The 18,600-nt window shown below is 45.3% G+C and overlaps 1 protein-coding gene across 2 annotated transcripts; it reads right to left on the bottom strand.

The window, feature by feature from the left end:
* Positions 1-888: 888 nt before the first annotated feature.
* On the bottom strand, positions 889-9,003 carry LOC105416330 (amine sulfotransferase-like). 2 transcript variants are annotated; one of them, XM_029835839.1, is made up of 8 exons: positions 8,942-9,003; positions 5,376-5,534; positions 4,672-4,880; positions 4,474-4,600; positions 4,303-4,397; positions 4,043-4,217; positions 3,820-3,937; positions 889-1,400 (listed from the first exon to the last, which is right to left on the bottom strand). In XM_029835839.1, the coding sequence occupies exons 1-8, from the start codon at positions 8,964-8,966 to the stop codon at positions 1,355-1,357; spliced, it is 954 nt and encodes a 317-aa protein (XP_029691699.1). In that variant the 5' UTR covers positions 8,967-9,003; the 3' UTR covers positions 889-1,354. The 2 variants fall into 2 exon arrangements, with proteins under 2 accessions (XP_029691699.1, XP_029691700.1); XM_029835840.1 differs by lacking the exon at positions 889-1,400 and adding an exon at positions 3,049-3,107.
* Positions 9,004-18,600: the final 9,597 nt, after the last annotated feature.

Raw genomic sequence — 18,600 nt, 5'->3', positions numbered from 1 at the left:
TATATCGTTGAGAAAAGAGGAGCTTGGTGAAATTGCAGGTTCTGCTGGTCTATTCTTCTTCTCCCATCAGCAGAGTGGTTGGTGTCAGTGGGAGATGGCCTGACAATGGAGCTGATCCCTCTGATCTCTGCTCCTGCTATTGTGGCTGCTGATATTATTAATGTTCATCTCACGGCCTTTGCCTCGCTGCTTCTGCATGACTGTCTTTTCCTCTCAGCTGGACTTTTTTTTTCTCTCTGTTGCACTTCATCTGTGCTGTATTCTCATCGTATAACCACAAATGGATAAAGAAATACAGCAGAGCAAAGTAATCATATGTCAGGAAGCCCCAAGAGATCCTATTTTTCCAAGTTTTAATGCTGTATCAGAGTATTGCCGAGGCTGACAGTATGTGAAGCTGCAGACAGTTAAAGCTGCCCCGGCCTGGCTGTGACATGTTTGGGGGTCAGGCTTCCTTCTCTGCAAATTCATAGTAATTATTAACCCTGAGGGATTGTCCTGCTGTCTTCTGGTCCTCTTTGACTGCTGAGAGTCCCTCAGGTCAGGTCAGGATGAGGCAATAAAAGGAGAAAAAAGCCAATGTGACACAGGTCCAAGAATGAGAATTAAGCTGGAAGAATGTTTTAAAGCCATGACTCAGAGTAAACATTTAGTCATTTTTTTAGTTGTTGCAGATCCAACAATCAGAGGGCAGCCATTAAGCAAACAGAACACATAAAGAAATGTCCTGTTTTAACACTTTAATGGTAATTAATGAGTATGTGAACAATGATGGTGCAGTGGTTGGCACAAATTTTATATTTAAGGTTGATTGGAGAGACCCCCCCCCCCCCCCACACACACACACACACACACAGCCGGACCCCCAGTGTTTAATATAACCTGGGAGAATTGATTTTTAATGATGGGAAAAGCAGAGTGTGAACATTCTCTACATAAAACCCACCAACTCAAACTAAATTTATATGACTGCTGTGGCCTAGAGAGCCTTTGTGTGACAGTTCACAATACATGTCCTGAAGTTATTTGGGATTTGTGGGGAGAGAATTGTGCTGATCCGGCTCTTTATCATATTGGACTGGCCTGTCCAAGCGCTGAGGTGGTGAATGAGCCCCTAGAGGCCCAGACACTGGAGGGTGGTCTGACACAGAAAGGTTAAATGTGGTTCACCCTGGATGCTCTCAAAGAAACATGCTGTTCAAAAATAACTTATGTGGCTTTAAGGGTTTCATGTGGTCCATAACTTGACAATACTGGCGCAGTGAGGCTCAAGGTTGTCCCAGGACTGAACTTCATGCTTGAGCGTCCAACTGTCACAACATCACTTGCTTCCGGTGGATTTATTGAGGATTCTTCAAAGGAACGGCCAGACAAGAGGTGTGACACACAACACAATGACCCTGCAAATGATTCTAGTTATTAAGGATTTGGTTTCAATAAAAGTGGCTTATGCTTGTTTATTGAGACTCTCCCCTCTGTTCTCCCAGAGCCTGTGAAACATTTGTCCAATCATCAGATCATCACCTGCAGTTTAATAACTGATAACCGTTTAATAACGGAGTGTTAGAATCCGTCTGTGTCAGTATTGATGTTCGCAGATTTTTCTGTAGTTTTTCCTTTCTGCCTCTGTCTTCCCTCCTTCTCCTGTTTCCCCTCTTCCCCTCTTCACCTTCATTACCCTCAAGTGTCTCAGATGTGCCCGATTGTCATCTCTTACCTTCTCCTGTATTTAAACCCTCCATTCCTCTCTTTCTGTACCAGACTGTCTTTTCTTAAAGCCTCCAGAGATTTTCTTTGAGTTTTGTTTTTTGTGTTTCTTATCTTTTTTAGAATTTGGATTTGGAGTTCTCTGACTTCTTATCTGACTTGGTCCTCAGAACAGATAGAGTCATTATTATTGGAGACTTTATCATCCACGTAGATGTTATAAATGACAGCTTTAAAAATGGCTTCATTTCATTACTTGAGTCAGTTGGTTTCCTTCAACAGATAAACCAACCAACTCATAGCCTCAAACACACCCTTGATCTATGATATGTATTGATAAGACAGGACACAGACATGCTGTTTCTTAGTTTACTCAATCAACTTCAAGGTGAAAAGTGTAATGCACATGCGCGCTACAACAACTCTCAGAGCTCACATAGAAATGGATAACACAGATCCAACAGTCCAAATAGTTTCTATACTATCTATGTGGTTGTTAATCAATACACCACAATCTAGTTCTGACTTACAAGACTAGAAAGGAAGTGGTATTCTTGTAAAATAGATAGCCACCATTTAGCCTGGAAAGACAGTCTGGCAGTTTATAAGAAGGCCCTCCGTAAGGCTAGAACAGCTTATTTTTCTTCATTGAAAAATTGAAGAAAAAAAAGAATAACCCCAGGTTTCTTTTCAGCACTGTGGCCAAATTAACCAAGAATCTCAGTGTTTTAGATCCACCTATCCCTTCTTCCCTTAGTGGTGAAGACTTCATGAGCTTCTTCACTGATAAAGTGAACCATTATCAGATGTGCTGACTGTGGGAACATACAGGGTCTCCAACGAGCCTTTAAACTCCTTCACTCCTATATATTTTTGTGAGGCATGTTCGCTAATTCAGAAATACAAGTTCAAAACGTGTCTTTTAGATCCCATCCCAACACACCTGTTGAAGGATGTTTTACCAATGATAGGCAGTTCTATCCTGGACCAGATCAATGGTTCTTTAGTGTCAGGTTATGTATCCCGGACCTACAAGGTGCCAGTGATTAAGCCGTTGTTAAAAAAAAAACATCACTGGATCCGGACGTACTAGCAAATCATAGGTCGATAGCCAACCTTCCTTTTATATCTAAAATTCTTGAGAAGGTTGTGGTGACTCAGATACTGGAGCACCTGCAGAGAAACAGCCTGTTTGAGATGTTTCTATGCACAGCATAGAAACAGCACTTATTAAAGTTGATCACAGCATCCTGTTACATAGATTGTAACATATGATTGGGATAAAGGGACAGCACTAGACTGGTTTAGATCGTATTTATCAGATAGATAGCAGTTTGCTCATGTCCACAGCGTTCCCTCTTCATACAGTAGGGTTAGCCATGGAGTTCCACAAGGTTCCTCTGAAACCAGAGTAGACAGAGCAGTTAGTGAAGCTTCAGACCTGTCTTAAAGACATAAAGTCTTGGATGTCTTTAAAATTTCTTTCTCCTTAACGCAGAAAAACCTGAGGTCATGGTGTTTGGTCCTGAACCTCTCAGGGATAGATTAGATCACATGATCACTCTAGATGGTATCTCATTAACATCTCGTCTCTCTGTGAGGAATCTAGGAGTAACTTTTGATCAAAATCTCTCCTTCAACTCACACATTAAAACAGTCTCTAGAAATGCCTTTTTTCACCTGAGAAACATCACAAAGATCAGGAAGCTACTGACGCGGCATGATGCTGAAAAATTAGTCCAGTATTTGTTACTTCCAGGCTGGACTATTGTAATTCAGGGTCTCCAAACTACTCTTTAAGAAGCCTCCAGGTGATAATAAAGATACAGATAATAAAAGACACTATATAAATAAAGATTGATTGATTGATTGATTGATTGATTGATTGATTGATTGATTGATTGATTGATTGATTGATTGATTGATTGATTGATTGATTGATTGATTGATTGATTGATTGATTGATTGATTGATTGATTGATTGATTGACTGACTGACTGACTGACTGACTTGTCTGTCCTGGATTCCACATTTGAGCCCAAACAAACTGGTTCTGCTTATTTTTCAAATAAAGATCGGGGAGGAAGAGAGAAGCTGAAACTGGGAGCTCACTGAAGGAGACTTTCAATATTGCTGATGAGAGGAAACTCGCTCATCTCCTCTCTGAAGACTTTTTCAAAATGTTCATTCTGTGACACTGTCAGATGATTCTTCCAGTCACCTGCAACACCTGTTTATGCACAGAAAAGTCACAGAATTACAGGTAGCAGTGTGTTTGTGTCTAGATATAAAGTCTAATATGCTATCATATGATGACTCAGAGAAGAAAACCAACCTTTCCTCATGGTTGCTGTGGTGTAAACGGTGGTTTCAACCAAGTCTTTGTAGTTTGCTTTGGGGTTAATCTTCATGCTCTTGAATGTTGATGCTTCCACAACACGATCAATGGCTTCATCTGTCAATTCTTCTCCCAGGAAAGCACAGATCTTCACAACTTCCCCTCTCAGATCCTGTCAAAATGTTTCAGGACTATTTTCATTCAACTTTAATTCCCACTTTTATGAGGTGAAACCAAATGATGAAAACCTTCCACACCTTCAACATGTCCTCATACCAAACAATGTGGATCTTTAGCTGCTCCTGAGCGGCCACGTATTGTTTGACATGAGCAAACCACGATCCAACAAATTCTGCTCAAGAACAATGTAGATTAAACATAACTGATTACATACAGACGTGTGGAGTTAGTGAAACACAGGGACTTACGTTTGCCATCCATGAACTGTTTAAAGAACACCTCAAAGCTTGTAGGAGAATCCATCAAAACCCAACTGTGGGCAAAGTGATACAGGGACACCAGGACATCTTTGGGGTTCCTCAAAACATACACGACCTAAAGGAAATCATTAACTTCTGTTGTTAGCAGTAATTCAAGTGATGGTTGACAAGAGCACTTAATATCACCTTGATTTGCTTCTCCTTGACTCCATGGGGCAACAGCTCAGGAAACAAATGTGTGCATACAACCCGAGGTTCTTTCCTGTCTCTGAATGGGTCATCAACAGTTCTTCCCTCCAAATAGGGAATTTGGGCCCTGTTGGTGACGTCTTCAGCCCATCCAGGGTGTGAAGCCTCCATGATCTGAGACAGAATCTGCTGCATCCACACTGTGCCTACAGAAAAAAAGAATTTTCTTCCTCACTGTACATTTACCTGGATTCAGACGGCACTCTAAAGCTGTAAAGGGAACCAACACCTGTCCAGTGTTTGGGCACCTGTTGGTTTGGCATCTTTGACAGAAGTGGAGAAACTAGATAATTCACTTAACCACCTTTCCTGATCATGTCAGATGGATTACAAACAATAGTTGATAAAAATGCAATTCAATGCCATTTAATTACCCAGGTATCATAGTTTCATTCTATAGTCATTTCCTGCAACCTGTGCAGTGCCACTATCATGACGTGCACACAGTCCAGATGTTGTTCCACCACATCCTGCAGAGTTTGTGGTGTTTGTCCAGTCAGTTGTCAACCAGACATTATACAAGTCTCTATGTGTGGTGTACTGTTGAAAAAGTATGTTCCCAGCACATTTATACAAGCAACATTACTTTTCTACTGACTCTCTTAGACAAAATAAAGTTTTTAATGCAGGAATGAGCTGACCTGATTTAGGGAAGGTTATGATGAAGACGTCAGTAGGACGGATCTCAAAGTCCTTCAGGGCATCAATGTCCTTGGGTCGCAGTTTTTCGTTGACTGGAAAGTTCATCCCTTTGTACCTGAACAGGTCCGGGGTGATCATGTCCAGAGAGTCTATGTGTGCTGAAATAAATGACATCTTATACTTGTGAAAAACTACTAATGAAATCCAAATGACGAACGTGACCTGATGCTGAGAACTGAACTGATTAACTGTTTATCACTTCTATCCTTGCACCGATACTGTGGTGCAGCAGATCTGTATCATAATGTCTGGATCGGTACCAATGAGCAAGTCAAACTGGTGAGGGGAGGGGAGGGGAGGGGAGGGGAGAGGGAGAGGGAGAGGAAAAGGAAAAGGAAAAGGAGAAGGAGAAGGAGAGGAGAGGAGAGGAGAGGAGAAGGAGAAGGAGAAGGAGGGGGAAGAGAAGAGGAGGGGAGGGGAGGGGAGAGGAGAGGGAGAGGGAGAGGAAAAGGAGAAGGAGAGGGAGAGGAGAGGGAGAGGAGAGGAGAGGAGAGGAGAGGAGAGGAGAGGAGAGGAGAGGAGAGGAGAGGAGAGGAGAGGAGAGGAGAGGAGAGGAGAGGAAACCATGACCCAATGGGGTGACAGAGGCCATGTTTCCGGACCCCAGCAGCCTTGGCTTCCTGGTAACGTATTGCGTCACTTCCTCTCTTCTCAATCGTTCGTTGGTTGCATTGTGCACGGGGTGTTGTATTCACTTAATATTGAACACTTGGTGTGTTTTATTCACTTTAATTAAAATTTGAACACATGGTACATTCTAGTCACCTGATAACAACAGTGAAAAACAACCCATATTAAACAAATACAGGGCTTTGCCGATTATTAGCGTTAGCATGGCCTCACTGTCTGTTTCACCCGGTGTCTTTGTCTGTTCAGCGTGTGAAATGTTTAGTTACTCCTCTGCCTCCTTTAGTGAAGGGAGTAGGTGCAGAAAGTGTAGTTTATTTACGGTTATGGAGGCGAGACTTAGCGAGCTTGAGACGCGGTTCCGCAGCTTGGAGTTAGCTGGACTTGCGTCAGGTAGCCAGGAGAAGCTAGCTGCTGCGGAGCCGCCTAGCGTAGCTTCAGCTAGCGGTCCCCCGGCAGCAGCCGGCTAGCCAGGGCGGCTGGGTGACGGTTCGCAGGAAGCGTAGCACAAAACAAAGGCCCATGGTGCACCACCACCCGCTTCCCGTGGCTAACCGTTTTTTCCCACTCGGCGACACACCCGCTGAGAAACCGACCCTGGTAATTGGCAACTCTGTTTTGCGCTATGTGAAGCCGACTCCAGCGACCATAGTCAAGTGCATTCCGGGGGCCAGAGCGGGTGACATAGAAGCAAATTTACGGCTGCTGGCGAGACGTAAGCGTAAATTTGGTAAAGTTATTATTCACGTCGGAGCCAACGACACCCGGCTTCGTCAGTCGGAGGTCACCAAAATTAACTTGGAGTCGGTGTGCAACGACGCAAAAACGATGTCGGACTCCGTAGCATTTTCTGGTCCCCTCCCCAATCTGGCCAGCAATGAGATGTTTAGCCGCTAGAAACTAGTATCACAATTAAGTGTGGACAGTTAAATATTAGATCTCTTTTGTGTAAATCCCTGTTAGTAGCGGATCATTACATTGATTTATTTTGTCTTACTGAGACCTGGCTTCAGGAGGAGGAGTATGTTAGCTTAAATGAATCTACTCCTCCTACCCATCTTAATTATCATATTCCACGTGTTACTGGTCGAGGAGGGGGAGTGGCAGCAATCTATCACTCCAAGTTATTAATTAATCCTAGACCAAAATATGGCTCCAGTTCATTTGAAAGCCTGACTCTTGGCATCACCCATCGGAACTGGAAGGCAGAAAAGCCACTTCTGTTTGTAGTTGTATATCGGCCCCCTGCTGGGCCACATTCAGAGTTCCTGTCTGAGTTCTCTGATTTCTTATCTGACTTGGTCCTTAGAACGGACAGTCATTATCATTGGAGACTTTAATATCCTTGTAGATGTCATAAATGACCGCTTTAGAAATGTCTTCATTTCATTACTTGAGTCAGTTGGTTTCCTCCAGCAGATAAACCAACCAACTCATAGCTTCAACCACACCCTAGATCAAGTTCTGACTTATGGTGTTGAGGTAGAACATGTGTCAGTGTTCCCTCACAACCCACTCCTGTCAGACCATTCTTTGATAACTTTCACATTTATGATTAAGGATTCTTCTATGCTCAGAACAAAGTCTTACTATAGCAGATGTCTTTCAGATAATGCTGTAGCTAAGTTTAAGGAAGTGATCCCTGTGCTAATCCCAGGACCACTGTGTGTTTCCCCAGGGATAAATCATTATAATCTTAGCCCTGCTGAGGTTGACTCTGTTGCTGAAGGTGCAGCAACCTCACTGAGAATCACGCTTGATTCTGTTGCCCCCCTGAAAAAGAAAATAATAAATCAGGAGGTGTGCCCCCGGTATAATTCACATAAAAATAAGAGCAACCCCAGGTTTCTTTTCAGCACTGTGGCCAAATTAACTAAGAGTCACAGTGTTTTAGATCCACGTATCCCTTCTTCCCTTAGTGGTGAAGACTTCATGAGCTTCTTCACTGATAAAGTTCTTGCTATCAGAGAGAAAGCTAACCAGGCCATCCCAACAACTGGACCATCACCAGATGTGCTGACTGTGGGAACATACAGGTTCTCCAATGAGCCCTTAAACTCCTTTAGCCCTATATGTTTTTCTGAGGCGTCTTCTCTAATCCAAGAAATCCAAGACCACCACGTGTCTTTTAGATCCCATCCCAACACACCTGTTGAAGGATGTTTTACCATTGATAGGCAGTTCTATCCTGGACCAGATCAATGGTTCTTTAGTGTCATGTTATGTACCCCGGTCCTACAAGGTGGCAGTGATTAAGCCGTTGCTTAAAAAAACTTCACTGGATCCTGACGTATTAGCAAATTATAGGCCAATATCCAACCTTCCTTTTATCTCTAAAGTTCTTGAGAAGGTGGTGGTGACTCAGTTACTATTTTGTTACTTCCGGGCTGGACTATTGTAATTCTTTATTATCAGGGTGTCCAAACAACTCTTTAAGAAGCCACCAGTTGATCCAAAATGCTGCAGCCAGAGTTCTGACAGGTATTGACAAAAGACATCAAATAACTCCTGTAATGGCATCTCTTCTCCTCTCCTCTCCTCTCCTCTCCTCTCCTCTCCTCTCCTCTCCTCTCCTCTCCTCTCCTCTCCTCTCTCTCTACCCAGCCGTCCATCAGCAGGAGGGTCCCCCTGAGCGTGGTCCTGCTCAAGGTTTCTTCCTGTTAAAGGGGAGTTTTTCCTTGCCACTGTTGCTTGTCTGGGGTTAGGCCCTGGGATTCTGGAAAGCGCCTTGAAACAATTTTAATTGTAAAAGATGCTATATGAATAAAGAATGATTGATTGATTGATTGATTCTGGTCTGTATGTTCATTTTCTCCTCAATATTTAAAAATAGAAAGGAACGCGTGGATGATTATCAGATATAAATGAGTTCACTTACCTGTTGCCTGGTGCTGCTCCTCCATATCGCTGATTCATTCCAGTTTGACACCAAAAGTTTACAGTCGTGGCTGCTTTATCACCACTAAATACGCAATAGGTTCGGTTTCTGCTTAACCTGTTTTTCTTGACTTCTCCATAATTTTCCTCATAATTGTTCTTTACAGGCTTGTAAAGTGGTGTCACTCTTGTAAATGACTTGTTTTTCCAGTAATGATCTGATGGGAAGTTCAAAGATCTCAATTTATTTAAATGTTGGAAAACCGTTAAAAGAATCATAAAGATCCAGTTGCAATAAGTTTTTATTTTTCTACAGTGTGCCTTCTCTTTGATACTTCTCTACTGCACATTCCAAACTCACAAGCTGAACATGAATCCTTATACCTGCAAACTAATATTTATGTGCATTTTTATTGCTTTAACATTTAAAAAATTCAAAGTTTTTAATTATTAAAAGTTAAATTTATAAAACAAAAGGGGGACCTCCACCTCCTCCTTTATTCACATAAGAATCAATCTGGTGTCAGCCTTTGATGTGAACTCCAGATAAAAGAAAACCAGCAGGACGATATGGAAATATGGGATTCCATCAGCCAGAGAGATTAATGTCACAGACATATAAAGAGATTAAATCAAATCAAATCAATCTTTATTTATATAGCGTCTTATACAATCAAAATTGTTTCAAGGCGCTTTCCAGAATCCCAGGGCCTAACCCCAGACAAGCAACAGTGGCAAGGAAAAACTCCCCTTTAACAGCAAGAAACTTTGAGCAGGACCAGGCTCATGTAGGCAGACGCTCCTGCTGATGGCTTGTACAGTCATTTAAATGGTATTTATGGTTGGAAAGACAACATTCCAAGCTTCATACGTAGCTTCAACTTTGTACAACAGGAAAATAATCAACCTCAACATTTCACACATGCATAGACTACAGGATGGCAACCTTGAGCAGGACCAGGCTCATGTTGGGGGACCCTCCTGCTGATGGCCGGCTGGGTAAAGAGAGAGGAGAGGAGAGGAGGGGAGAGGAGAGGAGAGGAGAGGAGAGGAGAGGAGAGGAGAGGAGAGGAGAGGAGAGGAGAGGAGAGGAGAGGAGAGGAGAGGAGAGGAGAGGAGAGGAGAGGAGAGGAGAGGAGAGGAGAGGAGAGGAGAGGAGAGGAGAGGAGAGGAGAGGAGAGGAGAGGAGAGGAGAGGAGAGGAGAGGAGAGGAGAGGAGAGGAGAGGAGAGGAGAGGGAGAAGGAGAAGGAGAAGGAGAAGGAGAAGGAGAAGGAGAAGGAGGGGGGGAGGTCATCATGCAGCTCCGAAGGCGGCGATACCTGTAAATAAATAGAGAGGGGGGGGTGGGGAAGCAGAAAAACTACACAAGAATCAGCATAACTAGTCTGCTTGATGAGGAGGAGGAAAGGAGAGGAGAGGAGAGGAGAGGAGAGGAGAGGAGAGGAGAGGAGAGGAGAGGAGAGGAGAGGAGAGGAGAGGAGAGGAAACCATGACCCAGTGGGGTGACAGAGGCCTGTCAGGTGATCATGTTTCCAGACCCCTGCAGCCTTGGCCTATAACAGCATAGCTAAGATGTTAACCTAATGATTAGGAGTCCCCTAAGTATGATAATTTGTCTGTCTATGATAATAACTGGAACTACAGAATTAACAACAATAAGCTTTTCCATAGCAGGGGGATCTGGTAGCTAAATGCTCGGCCCCCCATTCTACTCCTAGAAACTCTGGGAACCACAAGTAGACCAGCATTCTGAGAGCAGAGCGGTCTATTGGGCTGATAAGGTATCACTAGCTCCTCCAGGTAGGATGGAGCTAGGCCTCTGAGGACCTTCTAGGTCAAAAGAAGGGTTTTAAAAATTATTCTAAATTTATTCTAAATTTAACGGGCAGCCAATGAAGCGACGCCATTACAGGAGTTATGTGATCTCTTTTGTCAATACCTGTCAGAACTCTGGCTGCAGCATTTTGGATCAACTGAAAGCTTCTTTGAGTTGTTTGGACACCCTAATAATAAAGAATTACAATAGTCCAGCCTGGAAGTAACAAAAGCATGGACTAATTTTTCAGCATCATGCCGCGTCAGTAGCTTCCTGATCTTTGTGATGTTCCTCAGGTGAAAAAAGGCACTTCTAGAGACTAATTTAATGTGTGAGTTGAAGGAGAGATTTTGATCAAAGGTTACTCCTAGATTCCTCACAGAGAGACGAGATGTTAATGAGATACCATCTAGAGTGATCATATGATCTAATCTATCCCTGAGAGGTTCAGGACCAAACACCATGACCTCAGGTTTTTCTGAGTTAAGCAGAAGGAAATTTGAAGACATCCAAGACTTTATGTCTTTAAGACAGGTCTGGAGCTTCACTAACTTCTCTATCTCCTCTGGTTTCATGGATAAATAAATCTGAGTGTCATCAGCATAACAATGAAAATTTATCCCATGCTGCCGAATAATGTTCCCTAAGGGAAGCATGTACAAGGTGAAGAGGATTGGTCCAAGTACAGAACCTTGAGGAACTCTATGGCTAACCCTACTGTATGAGGAGGGAACACCATGGACATGAGCAAACTGGTATCTATCAGATAAATATGATCTAAACCAGTCTAGTGCTGTCCCTTTAATCCCAATCACATGTTCCAGTCTATGTAACAGGATGCTGTGATCAACTGTATCAAAAGCAGCACTGAGATCCAGCAGAACCAGCATAGAGACCAGTCCATGATCTGAAGCTATGAGAAGATCATTAGTAACTTTAAGAAGTGCTGTTTCTGTGCTGTGATGAGCTCTAAAGCCTGGCTGAAACATCTCAAACAGGCTGTTTCTCTGCAGGTGCTCCAGTAACTGAGTCACCACCACCTTCTCAAGAACTTTAGAGATAAAAGGAAGGTTGGATATTGGTCTATAATTTGCTAATACATCAGGATCCAGTGAAGTTTTTTTAAGCAACGGCTTAATCACTGCCACCTTGTAGGACCGGGGTACATAACATGACACTAAAGAACCATTGATCCCGTCCAGGATAGAACTGCCTTTTAATGGTAAAACATCCTTCAACAGGTGTGTTTGGGATGGGATCTAAAAGACATGTGGTGGTCTTGGATTTCTGAATTAGCGATGACGCCTCAGAAAAATATATAGGGCTGAAGGAGTTTAAGGGCTCGTTGGAGAACCTGTATGTTCCCACAGTCAGCACATCTGGTGATGGTCCAGTTGTTTGGATGGCCTGGTTAGATTTCTCTCTGATAGCAAGAACTTTATCAGTGAAGAAGCTCATGAAGTCTTCACCACTAAGGGAAGAAGGGATACGTGGATCTAAAACACTGTGACTCTTAGTTAATTTGGCCACAGTGCTGAAAAGAAACATGGGGTTGCTCTTATTTTCCTCAATTAAAGAAAAATAAGCTGTTCTAGCCTTGCGAAGGGCCTTTTTGTAAACTAATAGACAGTCTTTCCAGGCTACATGATAGCAGTCTATTTTACAAGATTGCCACTTCCTTTCCAGTCTTTGCACTTTCTGCTTGAGGGTCCTGATATGTGAATTATAACAGAGTCAACCTCAGCAGGGCTAAGATTATAATGATTTATCCCTGGGGAAACACACAGTGGTCCTGGGATTAGCACAGGGATCACTTCCTTAAACTTAGCTACAGCATTATCTGAAAGACATCTGCTATAGTAAGACTTTGTTCTGAGCATAGAAGAATCCTTAATCATAAATGTGAAAGTTATCAAAGAATGGTCTGACAGGAGTGGGTTGTGAGGGAACACTGTCACATGTTCTACCTCAACACCATAAGTCAGAACTAGATCTAGGGTGTGGTTGAAGCTATGAGTTGGTTGGTTTATCTGCTGGAGGAAACCAACTGACTCAAGTAATGAAATGAAGACATTTCTAAAGCGGTCATTTATGACGTCTACAAGGATATTAAAGTCTCCAGTGATAATGACTTTGTCCGTTCTAAGGACCAAGTCAGATAAGAAATCAGAGAACTCAGACAGGAACTCTGAATGTGGCCCAGCAGGGGGCCGATATACAACTACAAACAGAAGTGGCTTTTCTGCCTTCCAGTTCCGATGGGTGATGCCAAGAGTCAGGCTTTCAAATGAACTGGAGCCATATTTTGGTCTAGGATTAATTAATAACTTGGAGTGATAGATTGCTGCCACTCCCCCTCCTCGACCAGTAACACGTGGAATATGATAATTAAGATGGGTAGGAGGAGTAGATTCATTTAAGCTAACATACTCCTCCTCCTGAAGCCAGGTCTCAGTAAGACAAAATAAATCAATGTAATGATCCGCTACTAACAGGGATTTACACAAAAGAGATCTAATATTTAACAGTCCACATTTAATTGTGATATTAGTTTCTCCAACTTGTGCTTTAGTAATAATTTTAATAGATAATAGATTTTAAAAAGATTATGGTGATTGACCGCTCTCCTGCTCTGTGCTTGGTGAACTTTTAACCATGGAACAGAGACTACCTCTATAGTGTTAAATATATTATTGTTGGTGGATGAGGGTTCTCATTGAGGGTCCCGATATGTGAATTATACCGGGGTTATACCGGGAATTATACAGGTGGTGAGCCCCTTCCCGTGGGCTCACCACCTGTAGGAGGGGCCAAGGGGGTCGGGTGCATTGTGTTTTGGGTAGCGGCCGGAGGCAGGGACCTTGGCGGTCTGATCCCCGGCTGCATAAACTGGCTCTAGGGATATGGAATGTCACCTCTCTGGTGGGAAAGGAGCCTGAGTTGGTGCGCGAGGTTGAGAAGTTCCAACTAGATATAGTTGGCCTCACCTCGACGCACAGCAAGGGCTCTGGAACCAGTCTTCTCGAGAGGGGTTGGACTCTCTACCACTCTGGAGTTGTCTGATGGTGAGAGGCGACGGGCTGGGGTGGCAATTCTCGTTGCTCCCCAGCTCAGTGCCTGTATATTGGAGTTTACCCCGGTGGATGAGAGGGTAGCCTCCCTTCGCCCTCGGGTTGGGGGACGGATCCTGACTGTTGTTTGTGCCTATGGTCCAAACAGCAGTTCAGCGTATCCACCCTTTTTGGAGTCCTTAGAGGGAGTGCTGGAGAGTGCTCCTTCTGGGGGCTCCCTCGTCCTCCTGGGTGACTTCAATGCTCACATTGGCAATGACAGTGTGACCTGGAGAGGGTTGATTGGGAAGAACCCGAGTGGTGTTTTGTTACTGGACTTCTGTGCTCGTCTCAGATTGTCCATAACCAACACCTTGTTCAAACATAAAGGCGTCCACATGTGCACTTGGCACCAGGACGCCTTAGGCCGCAGATCGATGATCGACTTTGTGGTTGTGTCATCGGATTTGCGGCCACATGTTCTGGACACTCGGGTGAAGAGAGGGGCGGAGCTGTCAACTGATCACCACCTGGTGGTGAGTTGGCTCCGATGGTGGGGAAGGATGCCGGACAGACCTGGCAGGCCCAAACGTGTTGTGAGGGTCTGCTGGGAACCCCTGGCAGAGTCCTCTGTCAGAAGGAGCTTCAACTCACGCCTCAGGGAGAGCTTTGACCATGTCCCGGGGGAGGCGGGGGATATTGAGTCCGAGTGGACCATGCTCCGTGCCTCCATTGTTGAGGCGGCTGACCAGTGCTGTGGCCGCAAGGTGGTTGGTGCCTGTCGTGGCGGCAATACCCGAACCCGCTGGTGGACACCAGCAGTGAGGGATGCCGTCAAGCTGAAGAAGGAGTCGTATCGGGCCTTACTGGCCTGTGGGACTCCTGAGGCAGCAGATGGGTACCGGCATGCCAAGCGGAGTGCAGCTACGGCCGTTGCCGAGGCAAAGACCCGGGCGTGGGAAGAGTTCGGTGAGGCCATGGAGAACGACTTTCGGACGGCCTCGAAAAGGTCCTGGACCACCATCCGGCGTCTGAGGAGGGAGAAGCAGTGCACTGTCAACACTGTGTATAGTGGTGATGGTGTGCTGCTGACCTCAACTCAGGATGTTGTGGATCGGTGGAAGGAATACTTCGAGGACCTCCTCAATCCCACCAACACGCCTTCCAGTGAGGAAGTAGGGCCTGGGGACCTGGAGATGGGCTCTCATATCTCCGAGGCTGAAGTTGCGGAGGTAGTCAAAAAACTCCTCGGTGGCAAGGCCCCGGGGGTGGATGAGATCCGCCCGGAGTTCCTTAAGGCTCTGGATGTTGTAGGGCTGTCATGGCTTACTCGACTCTGCAACATCGCGTGGACATCGGGGGCAGTGCCGCTGGATTGGCAGACCAGGGTGGTAGTCCCTCTTTTTAAGAAGGGGGACCGGAGGGTGTGTTCCAACTATAGGGGGACCACACTCCTCAGCCTCCCTGGTAAGGTCTATTCAGGGGTACTGGAGAGGAGGGTCCGCCGGACAGTCGAACCTCGGATCCAGGAGGAGCAATGTGGTTTTTGTCCTGGGCGTGGAACAGTGGACCAGCTCTACACCCTCAGCAGGGTCTTCGAGGGTGCATGGGAGTTTGCCCAACCAGTCCACATGTGTTTTGTGGACTTGGAGAAGGCATTCGACCGTGTCCCTCGCGGGGGTCCTGTGGGGGGTTCTCCAAGAGTATGGGGTGTCGGGCCCGCTGATACGGGCCGTCCGCTCCCTGTACGATCGGTGCCAGAGTTTGGTCCGAATTGCTGGCAGTAAGTCGAACTAGTTTCCGGTGAGGGTTGGTCTCCGCCAGGGCTGCCCTTTGTCACCAATTCTGTTCATAATTTTTATGGACAGAATTTCTAGGTGCAGTCATGGTGTTGAGGGGATCCGGTTTGGTGACCTCAGGATCAGGTCTCTGCTTTTTGCGGATGATGTGGTCCTGTTGGCGTCATCAGCACGTGACCTCCAACTAACACTGGATCGGTTCGCCGCCGCATGTGAAGCGGCTGGGATGAAAATCAGCACCTCCAAATCTGAGGCCATGGTTCTCAACCGGAAAAAGGTGGAATGCCTTCTCCGAGTCAAAGAGGAGATCCTGCCCCAAGTGGAGGAGTTCAAGATTTACCGGTCGATCTTCGTTCCTACCCTCACCTATGGTCATGAGCTTTGGGTAATGACCGAAAGAACAAGATCATGGGTACAAGCAGCTGAAATGAGCTTCCTCCGTAGGGTGGCTAGGCTCTCCCTTAGAGATAGGGTGAGAAGCTCTGCCATCCGGGAGGAGCTCGGAGTAGAGTCGCTGCTCCTCCGCGTTGAGAGGAGCCAGATCAGGTGGCTTGGGCATCTAGTTAGGATGCCCCCTGGACGCCTCCCTGGTGAGGTGTTCAGGGCATGTCCCTTCGGTAGGAGACCCCCGGGAAGACCCAGGACACGTTGGAGATACTATGTCTCTCGACTGGCCTGGGAACACCTAGGGATCCCTGTCAGGTCACTTTGGGTCTAATAAAATGAGCCAAATTACTAGAAATGAGAGAAGCACCATCCCGTGTGGGATGGACACCGTCTCTCCTAATCAGACCAGGTTTTCCCAAAAAGTGCTCCAATTATCTATAAAGGCCACCTGGTGGGGCACCACTGTGACAGCCAGCGACGAAGCGACGACATGCGGCTAAACATCTCATCGCTGGCCAGATTGGGGAGGGGACCAGAGAATGCTACGGAGTCCGACATCGCTTTTGCATAGTTACACACTGACTCAAGATGCCGAAGCATTGAAAGAAGTGATGCCAGAACTCAGAGAGGAAATATGCAGGTCGCATGAAGCATTAAGATGCTTTCAGTGAGAGTGAAGGTTCAAAGACAGCATGGTGGACAAAGGTGCAGAACCTCCTCAAATGATCTAACTGTGGCATCAAGAACTTCAGTAGCATCTTAATACAAAATGCATAATTGTCACCGCCATCACCATGATCTTAAAAAGTGAAAAATTATAGAGTTCAGAGGAAAGACTTCTGCTTGACACATAGAAACTTTTCTGGAATGTGATAATCAGCAGTCCTGAAGTCACTATTTTCTCACACACTATTCACACATGCACCCCCACCCCCCATGCGGTTTGTTTAAAAAGAATTAGAAATTTAAATTCTTCTTGAGTTCCTGAAGATTAGAGCCAAGAACTTTCTCCTTGTGGCTCCATCATTGGGCCGTCATGCTCCTCATGGATGAGTCTAGTAATGGTGTTTTATTTGCACTAAGCTGAAGAGAAAAGTCACAGATCTGTTATCGTGGGCTTCAAAGAGACAATGAGAGGTGGGGAGAACAGCTTTTGGTTCCTTTCTTGCTTTTATTTGAGTTAAAACAGGCTCTGACATTGTTGTTCTTTCTGCTAATTAAGCTGTTAGAGAGACTGGCTGGTTTGACAGAGCCCAGCTTGGCAGGAGGCAGCGAGTGAATGGAGCCAAACTGAACAGGAGACTTTTATGGGCTGACTTCAGCCATTGTTACACCCCCCTGAGGATCACTGCAGGAACGCCGACTGTCTGTGTGACCTGTGTCGCAAGAAGAAGGCCTCTCTGAGTGCACAAGCAGAAAACACAAAGATTCAAACACAGATCCAAGGTAGTTTTCTCTGTCAACTGGACTGGGTTTCTTCCACCCAGTCCAGTTGACAGAGAAAACTACCTTGGATACAATGACCTGGATGATTGAGAATCTACACAGACATTCAAACACAGAATTATTCCAACACAACATTTCAAAACCCTGACACAGATAGTGGAAGTTCACATTTTCCGAAAAGTCCTTTTTTGGAACTTTACAACAAATCTTTGTCCAACACCAACTGCCCCTGTTTGATCAGTGTGGCAGTTTCAGCTCTGTTCACGTCTGCCGTGTGTTGTCATAGTCCGACTCTATTTACTGCAAAGTGCTAAATGACACTTTCTGAGGAGCCATCGCCTCCACCAACAAAGCCGGCCAATTACAGAGTCATTTATTTGTTTGTCAGAGGCTTCAAATGGGTGCTGATTTCTCAGAGTAGCCATATTGGCGAGGTCAGGCACAGCATCTGAAACGGCAGCTTTATTGCAAAACATGCCATCCCTCTCTTGGATGGAGGAAACAAAAAAATAAAAACTAACAACTTTGTTCTTTCCAAGCGTTTGGCTGAGCCTGCCTGTCTGGCTGCTCTGTGGAGCGCAGCAGCATGTGTTTCAGGGATTGTCCTGGAAGCGGGAGTGCAGAAACAGCAGGGAGCAGAAGACAAACAGGCAGTTCGTGACTCATTAAACACAGCGACAGTGGCCAGCACAGTGGAGGGGTGTGAGGACCTGTGTTCCAACCGGCCGATAAACCCCCCGTACCAGCTGGAGCGGGCATCTGTCCACCTCACGCCACACCAGCGATTAGCAGCAACATGCCATATCTGAGACGTGGGCCTGAGCTCATTGCAAACACCCCAAACTTACATAAGAGCTCTGATGGACTCATATGGGACCATCGGCTCCACCAGCAGGTTTAAAACTTTAAAACTGAGCTTCAGAGAGAAAGAAAGCCGGACTTACTGTCATTCCACCACAGTTCAGGTCATTCCCTCACTTTATTATGAGCAGCACATGAGTTGGTCCATCAACAGACGTCCTGAATGTCACAGCGGAGAGAGAGAACATTGTCATATCAGTCACATCCTCCACATCCTCCACAAAAACTGAAGATGAAGCAGTATTATTCACTTATTAAACAACTTGTTGTTCCAGTCTTCCATTATTTAAGAAGATGAAG

This window comes from Takifugu rubripes, chromosome 4, assembly GCF_901000725.2.
Source record: "Takifugu rubripes chromosome 4, fTakRub1.2, whole genome shotgun sequence".
In the NCBI taxonomy this organism is placed as follows: domain Eukaryota; kingdom Metazoa; phylum Chordata; class Actinopteri; order Tetraodontiformes; family Tetraodontidae; genus Takifugu; species Takifugu rubripes.
The sequence above is the reverse complement of the archived record's forward strand: the minus strand, read 5'-3'. Positions and strand labels throughout refer to the sequence as shown.

Coding starts and splice junctions, on each gene's coding strand:
- LOC105416330 (XM_029835839.1), bottom strand. CDS start 8,966: ATGGAGGAGCAGCACCAGGCAACAG. Junction 4,881..5,375: donor CATAACCTTCCCTAAATCAG/GTCAGCTCATTC, acceptor TTTTTTCTGTAG/GCACAGTGTGGATGCAGCAG. Junction 3,938..4,042: donor CACAGCAACCATGAGGAAAG/GTTGGTTTTCTT, acceptor GTGCATAAACAG/GTGTTGCAGGTGACTGGAAG.